Raw genomic sequence first — 19,140 nt, 5'->3', positions numbered from 1 at the left:
AGATGTTATATTAATAGTCGATTTTAGAATTACTTGAAAATGGTTGCAAAATTTTTATAAAAATAAGGAATAATCTCTATTAACTATAACAACATTTATTATAACCGTTGTAAATTTCCCATTAGCTATTCAATATTGGATTCAGATATGTTCCACTCATGAAACTTGCACTAGTTTTTGATATTTCACTGGTGATGTTATCAATTCGCAACAAAAGTACTTACAAAACGCTCAAAATACTACTACTACAAAAAAAAAAATTTCTCACCACAATTATACCCACTATCAAATCAAATTACAACCAAATGACAAATCACAATAATACAAATCATTTAATTATTCTTCCATGTCATTCCATTTGGAAACAAGGCGGTCGAACATTAGGTGATTCACGTGATGAATGGCATCTTGTAGATTTCCAAATTGAAGGATATGATCATCTTTCAATGAAACATCATATATTACTTAGTATTTCTGAATTAAATCAAGATCCTAAATCACATTTAATTATATCAGGAGGAGAAACTAAAAAAGAAGCAGGACCCATTTCTGAATCTTTAAGTTATTATATGTTAGCTAAAGAATTATTTAAAAATGATGAAGAATTAATTTTAGATAGAATATCTACTGAAACTTTTGCTAGAGATTCTTTTGAAAATGTTGTGTTTCTGATATGTCGATTTTATGAAATATTTGGAACATATCCTGAACGTATAACTATTGTTGGATTTGAATTTAAAAGAAAAAGATTCTTGGATCTTCATTTGGAAACGGCTTTATTATTTCCTAAAGAAAAAGTTGTGTATATTGGTAATGCACCTGATCCTAAAGATATTACTGATAAAGAAGAAAAAGAAAGATATTTTAAAGAGATTGATGAGAATGAATATAAATTTGCAGTTAGTTTATTTGAAACTGATTGGTATGGAATAAATAGTGGATTATTGAAAAAGAAAATGAAAAGAAATCCGTTTAATAGATATCATGGATATGTACAAAGTAATCCTCATTTAGCAGATTTCTTAATTGCCATTCATGATAATTCATCAAAAACTAATGAAAATGAGAAAATAAGAGATTTACTTCTACATATGCCTTGGATAGAATAAATAGTAGATCATTTCTTTAGAACTTTATATTACATACCATTTTTTTTTGATTATTACATAAAAAGATAATTGAAAGAAATAAATTTGAAAAAAAAAAAAAAAGGATCCCAAACTATTGACATGATTTTTTTATATATATAAATATAATTTTATACTACCAATTTTTATTCATTTTATATTTCATGTGATTTCCAATTAAACCTTTTGTTTCTTCAAGTTTCTTCTAGTTTGAACTGCCTTACTCAATTTAGTCAACATATCAACAGTAGTTTCCCAAGATACACAACCATCAGTAATGGAAACACCGTATTTCAAACATTCTTTACCACTTCCAGCAGGTGGCATGGATTGACTACCTTCATTAATATTAGATTCAATCATAACACCAATAACTGAGTCTTCACCATTAGAAATTTGTTCAGCAACAGATTCCAAAACTTTTGGTTGGTTTCTGTAATCTTTACTTGAGTTACCATGAGAACAATCAACCATTAATTTAATATTTGGATCAGTTGATTTAGCAATGGCAGCTTTAGCGGCTTGAACGGATTCAGCATCGTAATTAGTACATCCTTTACCACCTCTTAAAATAATGAAACAGTTATCATTACCTTTAGTAGTTGTAATAGCAGCCATACCATTCTTTGTAACACCCAAGAAATGATGACCTTTAGAAGAAGCTTGACAAGCATCTAATGCAACAGTTAAACCACCATCAGTACCATTCTTAAAACCAATAGGGAAACTTAAACCAGAAGCTAATTCTCTATGTAATTGAGATTCAGTAGTTCTGGCACCAATAGCACCAAAACTCAAGAAATCAGAAAAGTATTGTGGGGAGATGGTATCCAACATTTCAGAACCAATAGGTAAACCAGTAATACTGGTTAAATCAGAATATAATTGACGAGAAATTTTTAAACCACGATTGATATCAAATGAATTATCAACATTTGGATCATTAATTAAACCTTTCCAACCAACTGTAGTTCTTGGTTTTTCCAAATAAGCTCTCATAATAATAACTAAATCATCTTTCAATTCATCGGATAATTTTTTCAAACGTTTACCGTATTCTAAAGCGGCTTCTGGATCATGAATAGAACATGGACCAACAATTACAAGACATCTATCATCGGTACCTTTTAAAATATTTGAAGAATCCAAACGACCTTGAATGACAACTTCCAAGGATTCAGCAGAAGCTTTAATTTCATGTTGTAATAATGCTGGTGGGATTAATGGATCGTAACCCAAAATTCTAGTATCGTCGTATTCAGTTGGAACTGGTGTCTTTGTCATGATGATGATTATTAGTAGATTCTTAAATAATAATAATAATAATAATAATACTCTAAAAGAATAATCGAAATTTGAAACTCTTGAATTTGAAAATTAAACAAAACAAAAGAAAAACAAAAAATCAAGAGGATTGAAAAATTTAGGGCAAGTACAAGTTTATTTAAATTTTTCACAATTGGCGGAAGAGAGTGAGATTGAAAAAAAATTTAGTGAAGAAGAAGAAGAAGCAGTGAAATTTTTTGTTAGTCATAATGCAGATGCAGGTATTATTTTTTTTTTTTTTATTTTTTTGGTCGACAGACGACGAAGACAAAAGGACGGAAAAAAAAGAAAAGAAAAGAAAAAACAATGGCAAAGGAAAAATTATGAGTAAATCCCTATAACATCTTCTATCAAAACTATAAAACTTCAAAGTTATTGCCACATGGGGAAAGAAAGCTGTCAATGACTGGGGATACTAACCTAGAAGTGACTCATAGTTTTACAATCCAAGTTTTCACTGACGACTGATCATGAAACGTGTTAGACTTTTTTTTCTTAGCTTATAGGAAACGAAAATCAGCAAAAAAACTCCGGCCAAAAACGAATTGTTCCTGGTAGCGAGTCCGGCGAAAACAGATGAGAAAAATTTTAGACTCAAGCCATGTGGGCATTATTTTTAGACTTCCGTAATAGGAAACATATGTCCGGTTTAGAATACATAACTTTTTAGTCACGTTAAGATCTCACGCGTGGGGAGAGAAAGTTTCAGTGTCTCGTCATTCAACTTATCTTTTTTCATTTATTTTTTTTGTTTTGTTTTGCTATAAAACATAGATAACGAGAATCTACTTCTTTTTACATACCAGAATATGTTCATAGTATCAGAGTCACAAAAGACATTTGCTTCGTTTTTCATATTTGGATTACTAAATAATATCTTATATGTGATTATTCTATCAGCAGCGATTGACTTAGTTGGACCATCAACTCCAAAAGCTATAGTTTTATTATCTGATGTTCTACCTTCATTTACAATTAAACTACTTGCTCCATTTTTCATCCATAAGATTCCTTATATTAAAAGAATCTATTGTTTAATAGGATTATCTTCATTTGGAATGTTGTTACTCTCATTAAGTTCTAGTAATGTTATTTTTTGGAAGATATTTGGGATTTCTTTAGCATCATTAAGCTCAGGATTAGGTGAAGTTAGTTTTTTACAATTGACTCATTATTTTAATAAAGATGATTCAATTGGTGGATTTTCTAGTGGTACTGGTGGTGCCGGATTATTTGGAAGTTTTTTCTTTATGATGATGACAAATTTATTAAATATTCCAGTTTGGATTGTATTATTATTATGTTCAGTATTACCACTTGGGTTTATCATGACGTATATTAAATTGTTACCGACACCAACACATGAATATGATTTGGTAAATCAACAAGAAGAGGAGGAGGAAGGAGAAGGAATCTTTGAAGCTGAAACTAAATCACATTTGGAGTTTGTTAGACATACTTTACTTGAAATCAAACCACTTGTTATTCCATATATGGTACCTTTAACAACTGTTTATATTTCCGAATATGTTATCAATCAAGGGATTTCTCCAACTTTATTATTCCCATTAGAAGAATTACCTCATTGGTTGTTTTCAAGTTATAGAGACATTTATGTAGTATATGGATTTTTATATCAACTTGGTGTATTTATATCCAGATCATCGATTTCATTTGGTATAAGAATTAAGCATTTGTTTATATTATCTGTGTTGCAATTTGTCAACGTTTTGATAACATTGATCCAATCCATCTATGATTCTCCATTTAGTAAGATATGGCTATTATTGGTTTTAATTTTCTATGAAGGGTTATTAGGGGGTGCTAGTTATGTGAATACTTATAGATCAGTAAGTGAAGATGTACCACGAACGAAACGAGAGTTTAGTATGGGTTGTGTAAGTATTAGTGATTCATTAGGAATAGTTTTAGCTGGGTGTATCAACTGGTGGTTAGAAATAAAGTTGTGTAACTTGCAAGTTCGTCGAGGTAGGGATTGGTGTTTAAAAGGTGGTTCGATATAATAGAAGAATATTTAATTTTGTGAAGTTTTAATCGAGGTCATTCAGTATACGGCGATTATATCTTTACCATATGTGTATATGTGTTCATATTTATATATTAGATGATTAGAATAGAGTACAAGAAAAAAAAATCCTTCTATCCGACCGTATGGGATATTGGATGACGTGCCGTATGATTTTTTTTTTCGATTTCTCCCTGTCTCCGTGTCACACAAATTTTCCCCGGACTAATATTTCCGATATCTCGGTGGTTTATTGTTTTTCTTCACTATATTTATAAATTGAGTCGTCCTATGACTCTCCGAGTTTTTTTTTTTTTTTTCTCCCACCTTCTCATCTTTTTCTTCATATTCCTTATATTTATTTTATATTTATTTTAATTAATCACAACAAGATAATCAATTGCTAGAATGATACTTACAAGACGTTCATTAATATCCCTTCGTTCAATTAAAAGAATCCCATATCATAATTTTCATACCACAATCCCTAGATTCAACAAAGATTTTGCCTTTGTATTTGATATTGATGGTGTATTAATCCGAGGTAAAAAACCTATACTTCAAGCTAAACCAGCATTAGATATATTAAATCAACATAAAATTCCATATATATTAATGACTAATGGAGGTGGTGTATTGGAAAAAGTTAAAGCTGATGAAGTTACTGAAATAACAGGAATCACCCCACCTATTTCCCCACTTCAAGTAGTTCAAAGTCATACTCCTATTAAAGCACTTGCATTAAATCATGGATTTAATAGAGTATTGGTGATTGGAGGAGATGGTGATAATGCACGTGTAGTTGCTAAAGATTATGGATTTAAAGATATAATCTTACCAATTGATATAGTTAATGATAATCCTTCAGTTTCACCACATCATAGATTTACTAAAGAAGATTTTGCAAGATATGCCCAACCTGTTGATATTTCTAAACCAATTGACGCCATTTTGGTTTTAAATGATCCAAGAGATATGAATACTGATATTCAAATAGTTCAAGATTTATTAAATTCAGATAATGGATTGATTGGAACCAAAAGAAATATTCATCATATTAGAAATTTGGAAGAACCGGCAATACCTATAATTTTCAGTAATAATGATTATATATATGCAAATGATTATAATTTACCTAGATTTGGACAAGGAGAATTTAGAATAATCACTGAAAAATTATACAAAGTTACTAATAATTTGAAAAAACATCAAAAATTGGAATCATTCATCTTGGGTAAACCATTCAAGATTCAATATGATTTTGCTCATCATGTATTGATTGATTGGAATAATAAATTAATTAAAGATGAACATTTACTAGGAAATGTTGAACAAGTTTTACCACAATTAGGAACTGAACCAAATGAAACTCCATTTAGAAAGATTTATATGGTTGGTGATAATCCAGAATCAGATATTAAAGGTGCCAATGATAATGGATGGGAAAGTGTATTGTTAAGAACAGGAGTTTACAAAGATGATGATTATAATACCATGGTTGCTAAACCAACTGTAGGTGTTTTTAATAATGTTGAAGATGCAGTCATTGAAATCTTGGAATCACATGGTATTAAAGTATGATTGTGAAATAATAATAGTAGCTTTGTTTTTAGAGTTATAGTTAGCTGTATATAAAAAAAAACAAAAAAAAAAAACTAAAACCAAATCACTACATTAGATAAGAGATAGTCATTGAAATATACACATTTATTTATTTATTTATAAATCAGACATTTCCTTAACTTATCAAATTGTGTGTGTGTGTATCATGGGTCAGTTTCCCTTTTGGGAAGTTGTGAGCGGCAATCCTGCTTTTTGTTTTTTTTTTATTTTTTTCGTTGAATCTCGGATATTGATCAATCGATCAATCAATCTCTTAAAATACTGGAAAATAACCACACACTCTCATAACCGCCACATGAAAGGAAATAAGAGCACTACGTCATAAACATTGAATCTCTCTCTCTCTCTATTATGTGTGATGTTAATGTTAATGTATGTGTATGCATCTTTGCCAAAAAAAAATAGAACAAACCAATCTATGAAAGCGCAAAGCGCATTCTAAAAGTTATCGATACAAAACCACGCTAAATATAACAAGATTCAAGTTTCACAAACAACTTACAGTTTGGGTGATAACAAATATGACATATTTTATATAGAGAAATACATGCTTTGTACATTTGCATATCTTCACATGAATATAAATAAGTAAGTAAGTAAGTAAAAATGATTCACAAGGTATTAAAATATTATGCTTGATAACTTGTAACCAAGAGCAATGATAAAGAATGTTCGTTTAATTTTTCATTATTTTTTTATTTTTATTTCCGTAGGGTACATGGATGAAGGAGAGTTACATAATTTCCATAACATTCAATCACATAAAAAAAACAAAAAAAAGAGCTTCATGAATAGATGCAAAGTGTATATATCTGTACAATAAAGATCGGCAATAATTGTATATATCTTTTAATATTATTATTTGTTGTGAACCAAGATTATATCCTGTTAGTTATCAGTAAAAAGGTTTGTTATGAAGATTTCGATTGGTTGGTTGAATCTTGAAATGAATCTCAACGTTTTTTTTTGTGATTACTTTAATTAGGCTAAAAATAAATTTCTAAAAAGAGTTTATCTTATCCGACATGATTTTGTATTTATTTATTTATTTTCATGCAATTTGGATTCAATTCCATTATGTGCTTGTTTGTCATTCAGCATCATAATCATCATCATCATCAGAGGGATTGAATAATTTTTTTTTTCTTTTCTAGTTTTAGTTATAGTTTTAGCTTTAGTGTCTACTGCGGGTCTGCTCTGTTCTGCTCTGCTCTGCTCTGCTCGACGCGGATAGTTCAATGAAATACAAAAAAAAAAAAAATGTAAGAGAACAGATTAAAACCAAAATAAACTCCCCTAAAAAGTGGAGCTAACAGTGGGGGCAGGAGGAGGAGGAGAGAAGGAACGAAGAAGTTAGAGAGGGATGAGAATTATACTATTTGTAAGATTAATTAATATATTGTCGAAGTTGAACCAAGAACAAAAGAATCTGGAATTCTTAAATCTTAAAGAAGAAGAAATTTAACAATAATCACAACCATATTATTAGAAGTAAGAATAGCAAGTTAACAAAAATTGTTTTAGTAGAATATCAAACATGCAAAAACTCAACCAAAGGGTTAGTAAACCCATTTTCATTATTACATGTAATTTTCTTGGCCTTAAAAGAGGTTTATGAAATTTTGCAGTTGAATAATTACTGCAAGACAAAAAAAAAATTATTACATAAGCCTCAACTTTTGGGATACAATTATTGACACTCCACAAAATAAATGAAATAATACCACTTTTTTAATCTTCATGCTGAAAGATCGCCTCAAGCAATAATATTAAGGCGAGCTATTGTTCTGAAATAGGCACGGATTACATGTATCTAGACCTGTTAAAATTTATTTGTTGAAATCTATATATCGTTTTTTTTTTTGTTTCTCTCTCTATTTGATGTCATTATGCTTAAGACGATACATAAGAAATTTATGACAAAATTAAATCATTTTGATATTAAATAGAACTAAAAATACTTGATTACTTTATTATTATCATCGTGTACGAACAAGTTTAAGAATGACACGCCTGTCTGATAGACAAAAACAAAATAGTAAGTTTAAAAATTATCATCACTCTTTTCTAGAAGTTTTACATTTAGTGGCTTAATTTCATTTAATACATATGTTTATGCATTGGATATTTGACATTGTACACAAAAACTAGGACCGCCAAAAAGAGAATAGATAATTAACACTTAAATGTGTCTGTAGCAATTCAAAACATTGCTCATACATATTACTTTACTATTTTTTTTTTTTTTGTTTTGTTTTGGGTTTAGGGTATCGGAAATGCAATTAAATAGATTGTATAACAAAAGATATTATTGACAGAATATATAGTGGCGATGACAAGAAATACATATTTAGACGTGGAGGGTCAACTATCATGATTATTGGGGGATCCAAATGTATATATTAAGTAAATGGAGGTGAAGATGAAGAACAGGGTAAATTGAGGCGAAATTAAGCGATTCAAGATGAAATAAGAATAATAATAAAAAAAATAGATTGCTGGATGACCATGATGAAGATCGAATAAACGATCTAGATGCCTCTTGCCAAAAAAAAATCGCTTTTCGTCTCCTATCTTCTATACAACGAATAGCATCTGAACGATAGACGTAAATCTATTGAATCATGTACAGTAGAACAAAAAAAAAAAAACAGAACAAAGCAAAAACTTAGCATATTGTACATTGAATTGTCATAAGATGATTTGTAGAATCGTTGATCCTCATTTTTGAAACCAATTAATATTACTTGAAGGAGATGGAAAGTGAGAGGGCGTTTACAACAATTAACAACTTGAGTACATATGTGATTTCATTTTTTCTTACCCAACATTATTCATTAAAGTAAAGGGAGATATGAAATATTTACACATGACACATTTCCTAAACAATAGAAATTTAGAATTAGTTTGACTTCTGTATTTTTTTGGGTTTCAACTTTAACTAAACCTCACAAAATAAATGATAGGTTAGCCTAACAATAACGAGGGCGGACGTTTTAGATATTACTTTTTTTTATAAAATGAAAAATAACAATAGATGTTTTAGTACTTAATATACATGTACGTAATGGTTAATAGAATACGTCCAATAGTTTATTACACATAAATGGTTGAGAAGTGAATGGATTTATAATTCCTCCCTTTATAATCGATTTTTTAGGTTTTGATACTTTGTGGTTTTGAGATTGGCGGTTTTATCATGCATGTACCTTATGTTAAAATTCTACTGTATGTATATATGCACGTATGTGTGTACATATATAGGCATGAAGTGCATTCACTCAATCATTCAGTCTGGATATTTGACTATCTGCTTCTTCTCAATTTTTTTTTTCTTGGTATTAATGGAAGAACTGAATTTGCTTTTGTTCGCTTCGGAAATCAAGATTGTTAAGAGAGATTTAAATCTCATGGCAATCTCAATCTCGATCAACCAAAAGAGTTGTATTGCATGTGAAGAAATGAATGACGATGGCTTGATGGTATATTGCGTAACACTATTGCTAACATATATATATATTCTTCATCACCATATTAACTACTATTCTCTATTACGAGTTTATTATTCATACACATCTTTAGTCCTTTATATGTACATCAAAAAATGCATAGAAATTTCTTTCCAGTATACTCTAGATTCTAAATTTTTGCTTTACATATGTATGTATGTGTTTGAACCTGGGCTTGTCCTTCTTATTACGAATAATTTCAATGAAAAACAGAAAAGAACTAAGAACATATCATACCCGCTCGGTTATAACATTACCCTAGTGAGAATAATAATAATACTAAAAATAATAACAAGATGAAATTATCCACAAAAGAAATGGGTAGCAGCTTGATTAAACATAGCCCAAATATGAAAGAAACGAAATACAAATTTCCATGCAATGAAAGCATAAAGAACAAAAACGAAAACTAAAAGAAAGGGTATCTACGTCTCTGTGTCTTGTTCTTCCTCCTCCTCCTCTTTCCCCTTGGTTTCTCTCCACAAACAACCTACATAGGTTCCGGAGAGAGAAAGTGTGTGTTCATTGTATTATTACAGACATCAAGTTAAATGAAAAAAAAAATAATAAATCTAAAGCAATAATGACAAGAATATCATACAGAACAAAACAAGTTTATTCACAGATACGAATAATAAAACGATAGATGTGAAACCTGTTAAACAGGGTATTGATGGTAAATCAAGATTTGATGAGGGGATTAACCATAGTGGAAATCATTGTCCACTGTGTTTGGTTATGCAGTGTTAACATGGAAATATGGAATACTTGTGATGTATCACAGACGCTTTTATTTTCTTAACCAAGATATTAAGTAACAACAACAACAACCATAAAAGAAAAAAAAGACCAAAATGGGAAATTAATAATGTATAAAGCATGTTTGTAACTTGTACATCAAAAAATAAAATAAAAAAATATCGAAGGGTAAAGATTTAAGATGTGAAATTTCTGGTTATGATTAGCATTCCGTACATAAATATCGAATGATGTTATTAATTTTGTATCTTGTAAATTCTTTTAAAACCAAGCACAAAAGAGATATGAATCAATTATGTTACCCTGTCCTGTTAGATATTCCATGTGCATCCCTATACATGTGTATGTATGGTTGGGTATACATGTTGATGAAATATGAAATCGAGTTCCTTGGAAACATCAACTTTTGTGTGAAAGCGGGAGCCTGTGTGCACACCACAGAATCTAAAGCGAGAAAATAGAAAAAGAAGAACAAGAGAAAAAAAAAAGATTGCCAGTGAAGTGATGGCATTCAAGGTTTGTTTGCTCACAAGTGATACAAACTGCATAGTCTAGTAGGGATATTTCCATACAGTATTTATGACATGAAATAGAAAAACGCCTTTTATTACCAAAATGGTATTAATGAGCGGTTCCGTTTAACTGCGATGACTTTTTATGATATCATAATTAAGAAGCAATCAAAACTTGATTGTGTCCCTTAACCATACTCAAGAATAAGCAAAACAAAAAAAAAAAATGGTAGATTTTATACTACGAAATTTAATACATATAGAATATATTCACAGGGCTACTATTTATTAAATGTTCTCTATTGGTTGAGATAATTTATATGTATTATTTCCTACATATTTTAAATAAAGAAACAAACCATTTGAACAATGCAAATGTCTCCCTCGCTCTCTCTTCCCCCCGCCTTTTTCTTTGTTGTTGGATATTGGTAAATTATTTTAGCAATTGAATCTAAACTATTATTATTTTTTATGTATGTATATATTTGTTTGGAAGTAATTGTCGGCTAAGTCGATGAAAAGCAATAACGGCAATATGTGTTTTACCCTACGATTAAAAATTAGTTAATAACACTGGATACATGTCAAAATAACAAAGTACAAAATAAAACTTGATTTAACAATTGGATTCCAGAATCGTAACAGAAAATCATATAATACAATTACTACCGGGCGGGTTACTTACACACGATACCAGAATTGATTCTCGCAAACGCAAATGCAGATTAAAATAAAATAACAGAATATTAATTAGATGAAATTGTCAAGGTAAATTTTTTTTTTTGTTGTTGTTGTTGTTAATGCTTGCTATATATTGATCATTGAAATCATGTATCTTACGAACTTGTTGATTCAAAATTTGATAATGCATTTAAATATCTTCCTATTTCTCCTCCTTTCTGTTTCCCTCCCCCCTTCAACTTTGACGCCTTATGTATTCACTACACAGTACGTATGCACTAAAAATTTTTAAACATTGGTAAGATGAAAGAAGAACAGAAAAACATCCCGGGATTACGTCACTTTAACACGTAGCCTTCTACACAACTTTTTCTTTTTCTTTTTTCTAAAATAAAAAAAAAAAATACAAGTGTTCCATGCTTTTTCATAGACCTTCCATTAAACACTAAAATAAATAAATAATAATTTATTATTAATAGTGAAATATAACTGAGGAATTCCTTCAGTATCATTGTACGAGATAATGTTTGTCACACTCTGCTTTATTTCATTGGTCCATTTTTTTTTACTTATTTATTTCATTAATATGTAATTCACCCAAAATAGATGATCTATCCACATCACATAACCAACGTTCGTTTATTTAATTTATTCAAAGAAAAAAAAAAAAGAAAAGCAAAATTCTCTAAACCTATAGAGGGATCTTTATTCATCAACTTATGAATAGAAGCATTCTCTCAAAAAAAAAGAGGACAAATTTATCGACAGAAGTTCTAAAATTAGATGCAAGATATGTTTGAAGGTACACTATACAAAAATACACATGCCCACGCCCATGCCCACACACACACACACACACGTACACATATTCTTTTCTATGAGCCCCAAGAATTTCATCTTTTATTTTAATCGATTTTGCTTCGCTTTGTTGTTAATTTCCAGAACTAATCATTGCGGTACGTTATTATTATTATTATTATTCGATTTCATCATACCATTATGCATAGTAAATCTCTCGTCTTCTACTTTGTTAATTTTCGTTATTTTGCACTACTTTTTCGCACTATGTTCCTTTTTTTTTTTTCTCAATCATACATGTAAAGAAAAGCAAAAAGACTTGATTATTGGTTGTTGTTGTTGTTGTTGTAGGTTTAGCACATAACCATTCATTCTTTCTTTCTTTCTTCATTTAACATGTTTTGCTTTCATCAACAATACCAGATAAATCTCCAAATGATGGAATAAGTTTTTCCCGGTTATTGTTTTATATAAGAATTTTAATTTCGTCGATCTCCTTTTCTTTTTTTTTTTTTTGTTGTTGTTGTTGTTGTTGCTGGTTTTTCCTAATGATTTATAATTCTCTGTGCTCTTGTTAGAATAATTTTATTGACTATTGTTATGAGCTTTTGCATATACAACTTGAAAATCAAAAATCAAAAATGTAAATCTCAGCAAATTAGGATCGAATGTTACAGTATCTTATTTTACTTCATCTATATCTCTATTAATACGGCGCGCGCTGGCATTGGAACCGATTCAATTGGTTGTGGTGGTGGTCGTCGTCGTGGGTCGTCGTGGTGATTCTAAGATTAACAATTAGTAATTCAAGATTGATTCCAGAACAAATTGCGTTTCATTGCTTTATATGATGAAAAGGATTTACAATGTTATAGGGAAAAACTTGAAATAATTTATCCTAAAACAACAAAAAATACACATTAAGGGGAATTACCTGAATCTATTTTTATATTGAAAACATATGGTTGATCATAAGGATTATCTTGTGGAGAGAATAATAATCAAATGATACTATCATGATTAGTAATTGATCTTGAAAGTCTGGATTATTCATTAATTGATTCTATTTTCTTCGTCTCTCTTTATATCTGTTTGACGGATCTGATCTTTCTCTCTTGTGTTTTTTTATTTTTTTTTTTTTTTTGACAACCAACTACAAAATAGAAAAAATGAAAGTTTTATGTGAGACTTGACAACCACACTATGTAGAGAAATCGCCTTTACGACAAAGATACTGTTAGGAAAGATTTGATTGGTATTTGTCAAATCTACATCAAATGATTGATTGATTGATTAATTAATTAATAAATATATGTATATATAATGATAATAAACTAAAAACTATAATAAACAGAGAGAACTAAAAAGAAAAAGTATTTGATAATGAATTTTTGTATTTTATTTTTTTTTCCTTATTTTTGCAACGAATAAAGAAAAAAAGAATTAGAATTATAATTAATGAACCATCCCCCAATGCCAATATATAATGAATTTTAATAAAGTAATGACTTATTCTCTGATTAATTACGAATCAATGGAACTGGACCATTTTGATAAACAGGAATGACTTGTGGTTGAATAGGAATCATCATACCATTGTTAAAATGTACAGGTGGTGGTAATGCAATTCCTTGTGGTTGTTGATGATGACCAACAACAGCAATAGGATGAATTGGATGTTGTTGTGGTTGTTGAGGTTGTTGTTGAGGTTGTGGTTGAGGAGCATAATAATGTGGAGCACCATTAGGAGTATTTGCGGTTGGTTGAATTAAAGTATTGGTTTTATTTTTTAAACATTCATTTAATAAATGTTTTTTAATACTAATTCTTCTACCATTTTTACCCTTGGTAACTTTATTATTCAAAACTTCTTCAGCAGCTAAAGCAGCACCTTTTCTTTTAACTAATTTAGCATGAAACAATCCACAAGCATTACAAAGAGTTCTAACACCTTTTGGACCTCTTCTCCATTCTGGAGTTTCAGTAGTACCACATCTATGACATTTATTAATTGGTTTATTGATAACTTCTGGTGTTGGGTTTTGTGGGTATTGTTGATGATTAGGAATAGCAACTACACCTGGTGCAGCAGCAGCAGCAGCAGCAGTAGCACCTTGGTAGTAAACTGGTTGTTGATAATATGCTGGTTGTGGGTATTGTTGTTGTTGTTGAGGATGCATGATTGGAGATTGTTGTTGTTGTTGTGGGTATTGATAATATTGATAATGACTGTTTGGAGAAGTAGATGCAGAAGTAGAAGCAGATTGTTGTGGAGGAGTGTTGATTAGTCTGTTAACCGGACTAATAGAAGATGCAGGTGGTAATTGTTGTTGTTGTTGTGGTTGTGGTTGAGGTAATGCAGGAGAAGTAAGTTTTGGTAAAGTATTAATAGAAGTACTACTGTTGGCAGTCATAGGAGCTGGAACTGGAGCAGTAGCATTATGTAAAATATAGTTTGATTGAGTAGTTGGTTTCAATGGTTGATATTTAAATGGAGAAGTAATGTTGGCAGATGAAACAGAAGCAGAAATGCTTGGTAATAATTTAGATGAATCAGATACTGATAATCTTGGAGAAGTATTACTACGAGAAGTCAACTCATTTATAGATGGTAATCTAATCGGCGTACTAGCAGTAGTAGTAGTAGTAGCAGTAGTAGTAGATGACGGAGACGAGATAGTAGACATTATGATATTAAGTTGTAATGAAATGAAAGCAACAATGAATGTTAATTTGATAATGAATAAAAAAAAAAAAGAAGGGAAATCAAAAATAGAAAATTAGAAATTCAAGGGATCTTTTGAGCTTATATTTATATTCCAAAAAATAGTGAAAACAAAAAAAAGAAGTAAAATAGAAAACCTAAAAAAAAAAAAAAAAGTTCCATAAAGAAATGTTAACTAATTACACAAACCTTCACAAGAAAATTATAATAAAAATGAAAATCGTTCTTTGCTTTTGTGATATGCTCCATTTTTGTGATTTTAAATTGTGAAAAAGAAATATGCATCATGGGCAATGTTTAAAATTTTAAAATTCCTGAACACAACATCGATGTCTTTTTTTCTTACCGCCTGCGTTATAGATTTTGTGTACAATGCATGCATCTTATGTAATCCTGCTTAACTGAAATGGAAGGGAAGAAGGATATTGCGCACGCGCTTAGCCCATGCAATGTATGCAATACCGCTTAATTTCATTTCATACCTACCTTCATCGTCATCACACTCACCCTTACGCTTACACTTGCAAGAAAAATGAAATCGCAAGCGAAATCGATAGAGAGAGAAAGACAGGAATTTCATGCACGTAAATATTTGCATTTCCGAAATCATATTTGCTGTTGATAATATTAACTATATGTACGGGTAAATGTTAATATTGATGCAACACTTCCTACATTCTCTTACTAACAAACGACATTGGTTTAAGCACGCCAGTTTTGAGTTCTTTTTTTTTTTTCTCATCCAAGTATTATTTTTATTGCAACTTGTTAATAATATTATTATTGTCTGCAAAATTCCACTTTACAAATGAAATCATCCTAGTAGACGGATTTTACGAGCACGAGTTCTTTCAATCATACAAAGATACACCAGTAGAGATAATACGAGTGGATATAAGGTTACTTTCTATCTATATCTGTAATTTTGCAATGTTCTTGTCCTTGATGGTCTGATGGTAAGTACGTTTGAGTTTTACCGAATATGCTGGATTTTAGATTAATCTAACAAGATGAGAAACAGTAAAATAAAAAAAAGAGAGATTTTACAAGCAGGTGGTATATGGGGAGATGAGTAAGTTGTCTCTTATTTGTTTTAAGTTTTGATATATAAAGTGTTTTCGAATCTTTAGATTGACTGGTTCTATGTTATGATTCAGTCATTCTTTTTGTCAAGATTTGATTAATTTTGACTTTTAGTCGAACTATACAATTGTTTTGTTTTTTTGTTTTTTGTCATTGTTTTTGGATTCATTTATTTTCATTTCATAATTTTTTTATTGGTAGGTCTCAATACCAAGAATTAAATAAATTTGAAACTGCCATAAAAAAAAATAAGTATTTATAGTTTCGAACCATTTTTGTCATAAATCCTTCTCTTAGATCAAGATGAAGAGAAATTGACGAGTGACAAGAAACTATGATAGTCTTCTATCATGATTGGGGAAGTGTTTGATTAAACAAGAAGGCAAAGGTTATTTGCGGAAAAATATCACTATGAATATATAGGTGTTTAATAAAATACCAGTGAATTTATAATATCAATTATTATAATAATGATAAATGTTCCATTCAATCAAAAATAAGTTCATCTTTTTCTATCGCCGACTAATTATGAACAAGGAAGTACCGAGGAACTCAATCATATCAAAGATATTTTATATTCTTTTGGTAAAGAATATTTAAATATATTCATGAACTCTATAAGCTTCTATTTTGTTTGTCGTTGTCTTAATTTGGTTGGTGATTTATTGGACCCCTTACAATTTAAGAGTGAACGGAAAGGTTTCACAAGAGAGACAAAACAAGAACAGAAAGTTTAGGTTTGTTAACTAAAAGACCAACATGAATATAAATGAATATCGAGTTACAATTAATATCGGGTGACTTTTTTTTCATGGATTCTACTGGATGAACATTTTTCCGTTCTGTCATATTAATTGTAAATCGTATTCATGAATATATAATTTATTATTCTACTTATTATTTGATTGTCGGAACAATTCTATATTATCAGTCGGAAAAAAAGAAATTCGATTATTAATTTGCAACTATTAGGTAAGCATGTGCAATTTTTTTCTGCTTGTTTCTACCGTTTCCTTAATTCCTATGTATGAAAGCTGGAGATAAAGGACAAACAACCACTTCCAAAAAAATACAACAGATATATAATAGTTATCACCTTATAATATTATATCTATTCGGATATACTATTAAAGTAGATGATATATAATTGTGCTTGTTCATTTATCCATCAATAGAAATTTTAATCATCTTTGCTATTGTCACACCCCAAAAGAAAAAGAAAGAAAAAAGAATTACTTGGAGCCGCGGTATTGCGATTTAGGTATCTCCTCTTTATCAATTTTCACTAAATTTTGGAGGAGTTTTTAAAAGTAAAATCCAACCACCCCACTCCCACTCCTACTCCCCCACCACGATCACCACCGCCACTAAGGAGTTATGTACTCAAGACTGGTGATAATCACATATCAGGCAATTTAGGTTATGAGCAACTTGCCTTATTTTTCTATCTTTCTTTCTTTCTTTTAGTTTTAGTTTATGGAGTTGCAGTAGATGTAAAGTTTACTACAAAAGTATATCACGCAAATATGCTTGTTTCTTTCTCCCCTCATTTTCATAAATTATACCAAAAAACAAGACCACCAACTTTAATTGTCGTTTTGAGCAATAAGCAATTTTTTTTTTCTTTTTGATCTATTTGATAATAGGTAATTGTTATCGATTTGTTGATTCGGATTTAATGTTTTTTTGCTTGCACTATCTCCTAATGTTGATTAAAGTGGTATAATAATCTAAGAAACTGTCGATCCTTGTATTTAAGAGAGCAACATTAATCGTAACATAACCTATACGCGTGTGTTCGCAACCAAAATGAAAATTAAGGATCGAGAAGGCATTAACACTACAAGAATTTGAAAAGAAGATGTACTTATACGGTGGAGTTCAATTACCGTTGATTTTCTGGGTAATATGATGTGTCTATACTTAATCTATTGTCTTTTATGAATTGAAAAAAAATGATAAAGAAAAACGCAAATTATCATATCCTTACACTAAAACTTGTGTGTATGTTATGGTTATAAACTTAAATTCAAAAGAAAGCTAACACATTGAATGGAATTTGTCAATTTTTTACATTCTTTATTCTTACTTGTTGTATTGGGAATTTTTTATGGCTTACTAATTGGATCGAAGTTACGTTGATCCGTTACGCAAATCATAAATCGGAATAATATCAGATGGTTAATTCCACCCCTAACAAATATCAGCCACACCTTCCTCCCCCTCCCTCCCTACTCCTCACTTTCTTTAAAGATCATATGCCATATTGAATTAACGTATGAAACGGTTTTTCATAATCATTAATTGTTCTTTATATATATATATATAACCATGGGATTATCATTCCCTTTTCATGTAGATAGTCTTCTTGCATTGTTTTTTTATTTTTTCATTTGAATGAGCGCCTTAGAGAAAAGTAACAATATACATTATCACTACAAATGGACACAGCAAAATTTATTTAACTATTTTTGGTTATGAGAGTGGGAGATTTTTTAGAAATATTTTTGGTTGACAGTAAATCAACTAAAATGAACAACAACAACAATGATATAATACCAAAATCCAACAAAAAGCTTACTCATCAAGTTTAGGTTCTAGATACTTTTTAAGATTAGTAATTTACATTTTGTTTTTCCCTGTTCTGGTTTTAGATTGAAGTTTAATTTTGTTTTTTCTTTCCTTCTTTCCATTGGTAATATTATCATCATTATCATAAGAAAAAATTAAGGTAAGATTACATATTACATACGTCAATGTGAAACGATAAATGACATTTGATGATTAATAGATAACATGGTAAGAGATGGTGGAAATACAATTGCACTTACACATCTTTAAAATAGCAGCAAGAAGACGTCACAACAGGGTAATGAATTACTTGGCCACATTTTATCGACCGCGGCTAGAAATATGACAGTTCCACTAATGTATGTAATATTTCATCATTTTATATTTGTTCTTCTTTTTT

At 29.9% G+C, this 19,140-nt stretch overlaps 6 protein-coding genes across 6 annotated transcripts; 4 read left to right on the top strand and 2 right to left on the bottom strand. All coding sequences in view use genetic code 12, as the record gives it.

The window, feature by feature from the left end:
- Nucleotides 1–158: 158 nt before the first annotated feature.
- On the top strand, nucleotides 159–1,109 carry CTRG_04528 (uncharacterized protein; the record flags this gene model as incomplete). Its single annotated transcript, XM_002550184.1, has 1 exon — nucleotides 159–1,109. The coding sequence occupies one exon, from the start codon at nucleotides 159–161 to the stop codon at nucleotides 1,107–1,109; it is 951 nt and encodes a 316-aa protein (XP_002550230.1).
- A 195-nt stretch (nucleotides 1,110–1,304) lies between these two features.
- Nucleotides 1,305–2,411, bottom strand: ARO4 (3-deoxy-7-phosphoheptulonate synthase; the record flags this gene model as incomplete). Its single annotated transcript, XM_002550183.1, has 1 exon — nucleotides 1,305–2,411. One exon carries the CDS (start codon nucleotides 2,409–2,411, stop codon nucleotides 1,305–1,307), a length of 1,107 nt encoding a protein of 368 aa, XP_002550229.1.
- Nucleotides 2,412–3,262: 851 nt separating this feature from the next.
- Nucleotides 3,263–4,477, top strand: CTRG_04526 (amino acid transporter; the record flags this gene model as incomplete). Its single annotated transcript, XM_002550182.1, has 1 exon — nucleotides 3,263–4,477. One exon carries the CDS (start codon nucleotides 3,263–3,265, stop codon nucleotides 4,475–4,477), a length of 1,215 nt encoding a protein of 404 aa, XP_002550228.1.
- A 410-nt stretch (nucleotides 4,478–4,887) lies between these two features.
- Nucleotides 4,888–6,060, top strand: CTRG_04525 (uncharacterized protein; the record flags this gene model as incomplete). The annotated part of the gene is made up of 1 exon (XM_002550181.1): nucleotides 4,888–6,060. One exon carries the CDS (start codon nucleotides 4,888–4,890, stop codon nucleotides 6,058–6,060), a length of 1,173 nt encoding a protein of 390 aa, XP_002550227.1.
- Nucleotides 6,061–9,305: 3,245 nt separating this feature from the next.
- On the top strand, nucleotides 9,306–9,911 carry CTRG_04524 (uncharacterized protein; the record flags this gene model as incomplete). Its single annotated transcript, XM_002550180.1, has 1 exon — nucleotides 9,306–9,911. One exon carries the CDS (start codon nucleotides 9,306–9,308, stop codon nucleotides 9,909–9,911), a length of 606 nt encoding a protein of 201 aa, XP_002550226.1.
- A 3,970-nt stretch (nucleotides 9,912–13,881) lies between these two features.
- On the bottom strand, nucleotides 13,882–15,048 carry BRG1 (GATA-type transcription factor BRG1; the record flags this gene model as incomplete). The annotated part of the gene is made up of 1 exon (XM_002550179.1): nucleotides 13,882–15,048. One exon carries the CDS (start codon nucleotides 15,046–15,048, stop codon nucleotides 13,882–13,884), a length of 1,167 nt encoding a protein of 388 aa, XP_002550225.1.
- Nucleotides 15,049–19,140: the final 4,092 nt, after the last annotated feature.

This window comes from Candida tropicalis (genome assembly GCF_000006335.3).
Source record: "Candida tropicalis MYA-3404 genomic scaffold supercont3.6, whole genome shotgun sequence".
In the NCBI taxonomy this organism is placed as follows: Eukaryota; Fungi; Ascomycota; class Pichiomycetes; order Serinales; family Debaryomycetaceae; genus Candida; species Candida tropicalis.
Note: the sequence above shows the minus strand (reverse complement) of the source record. Positions and strands in the feature narration are given on the sequence as shown.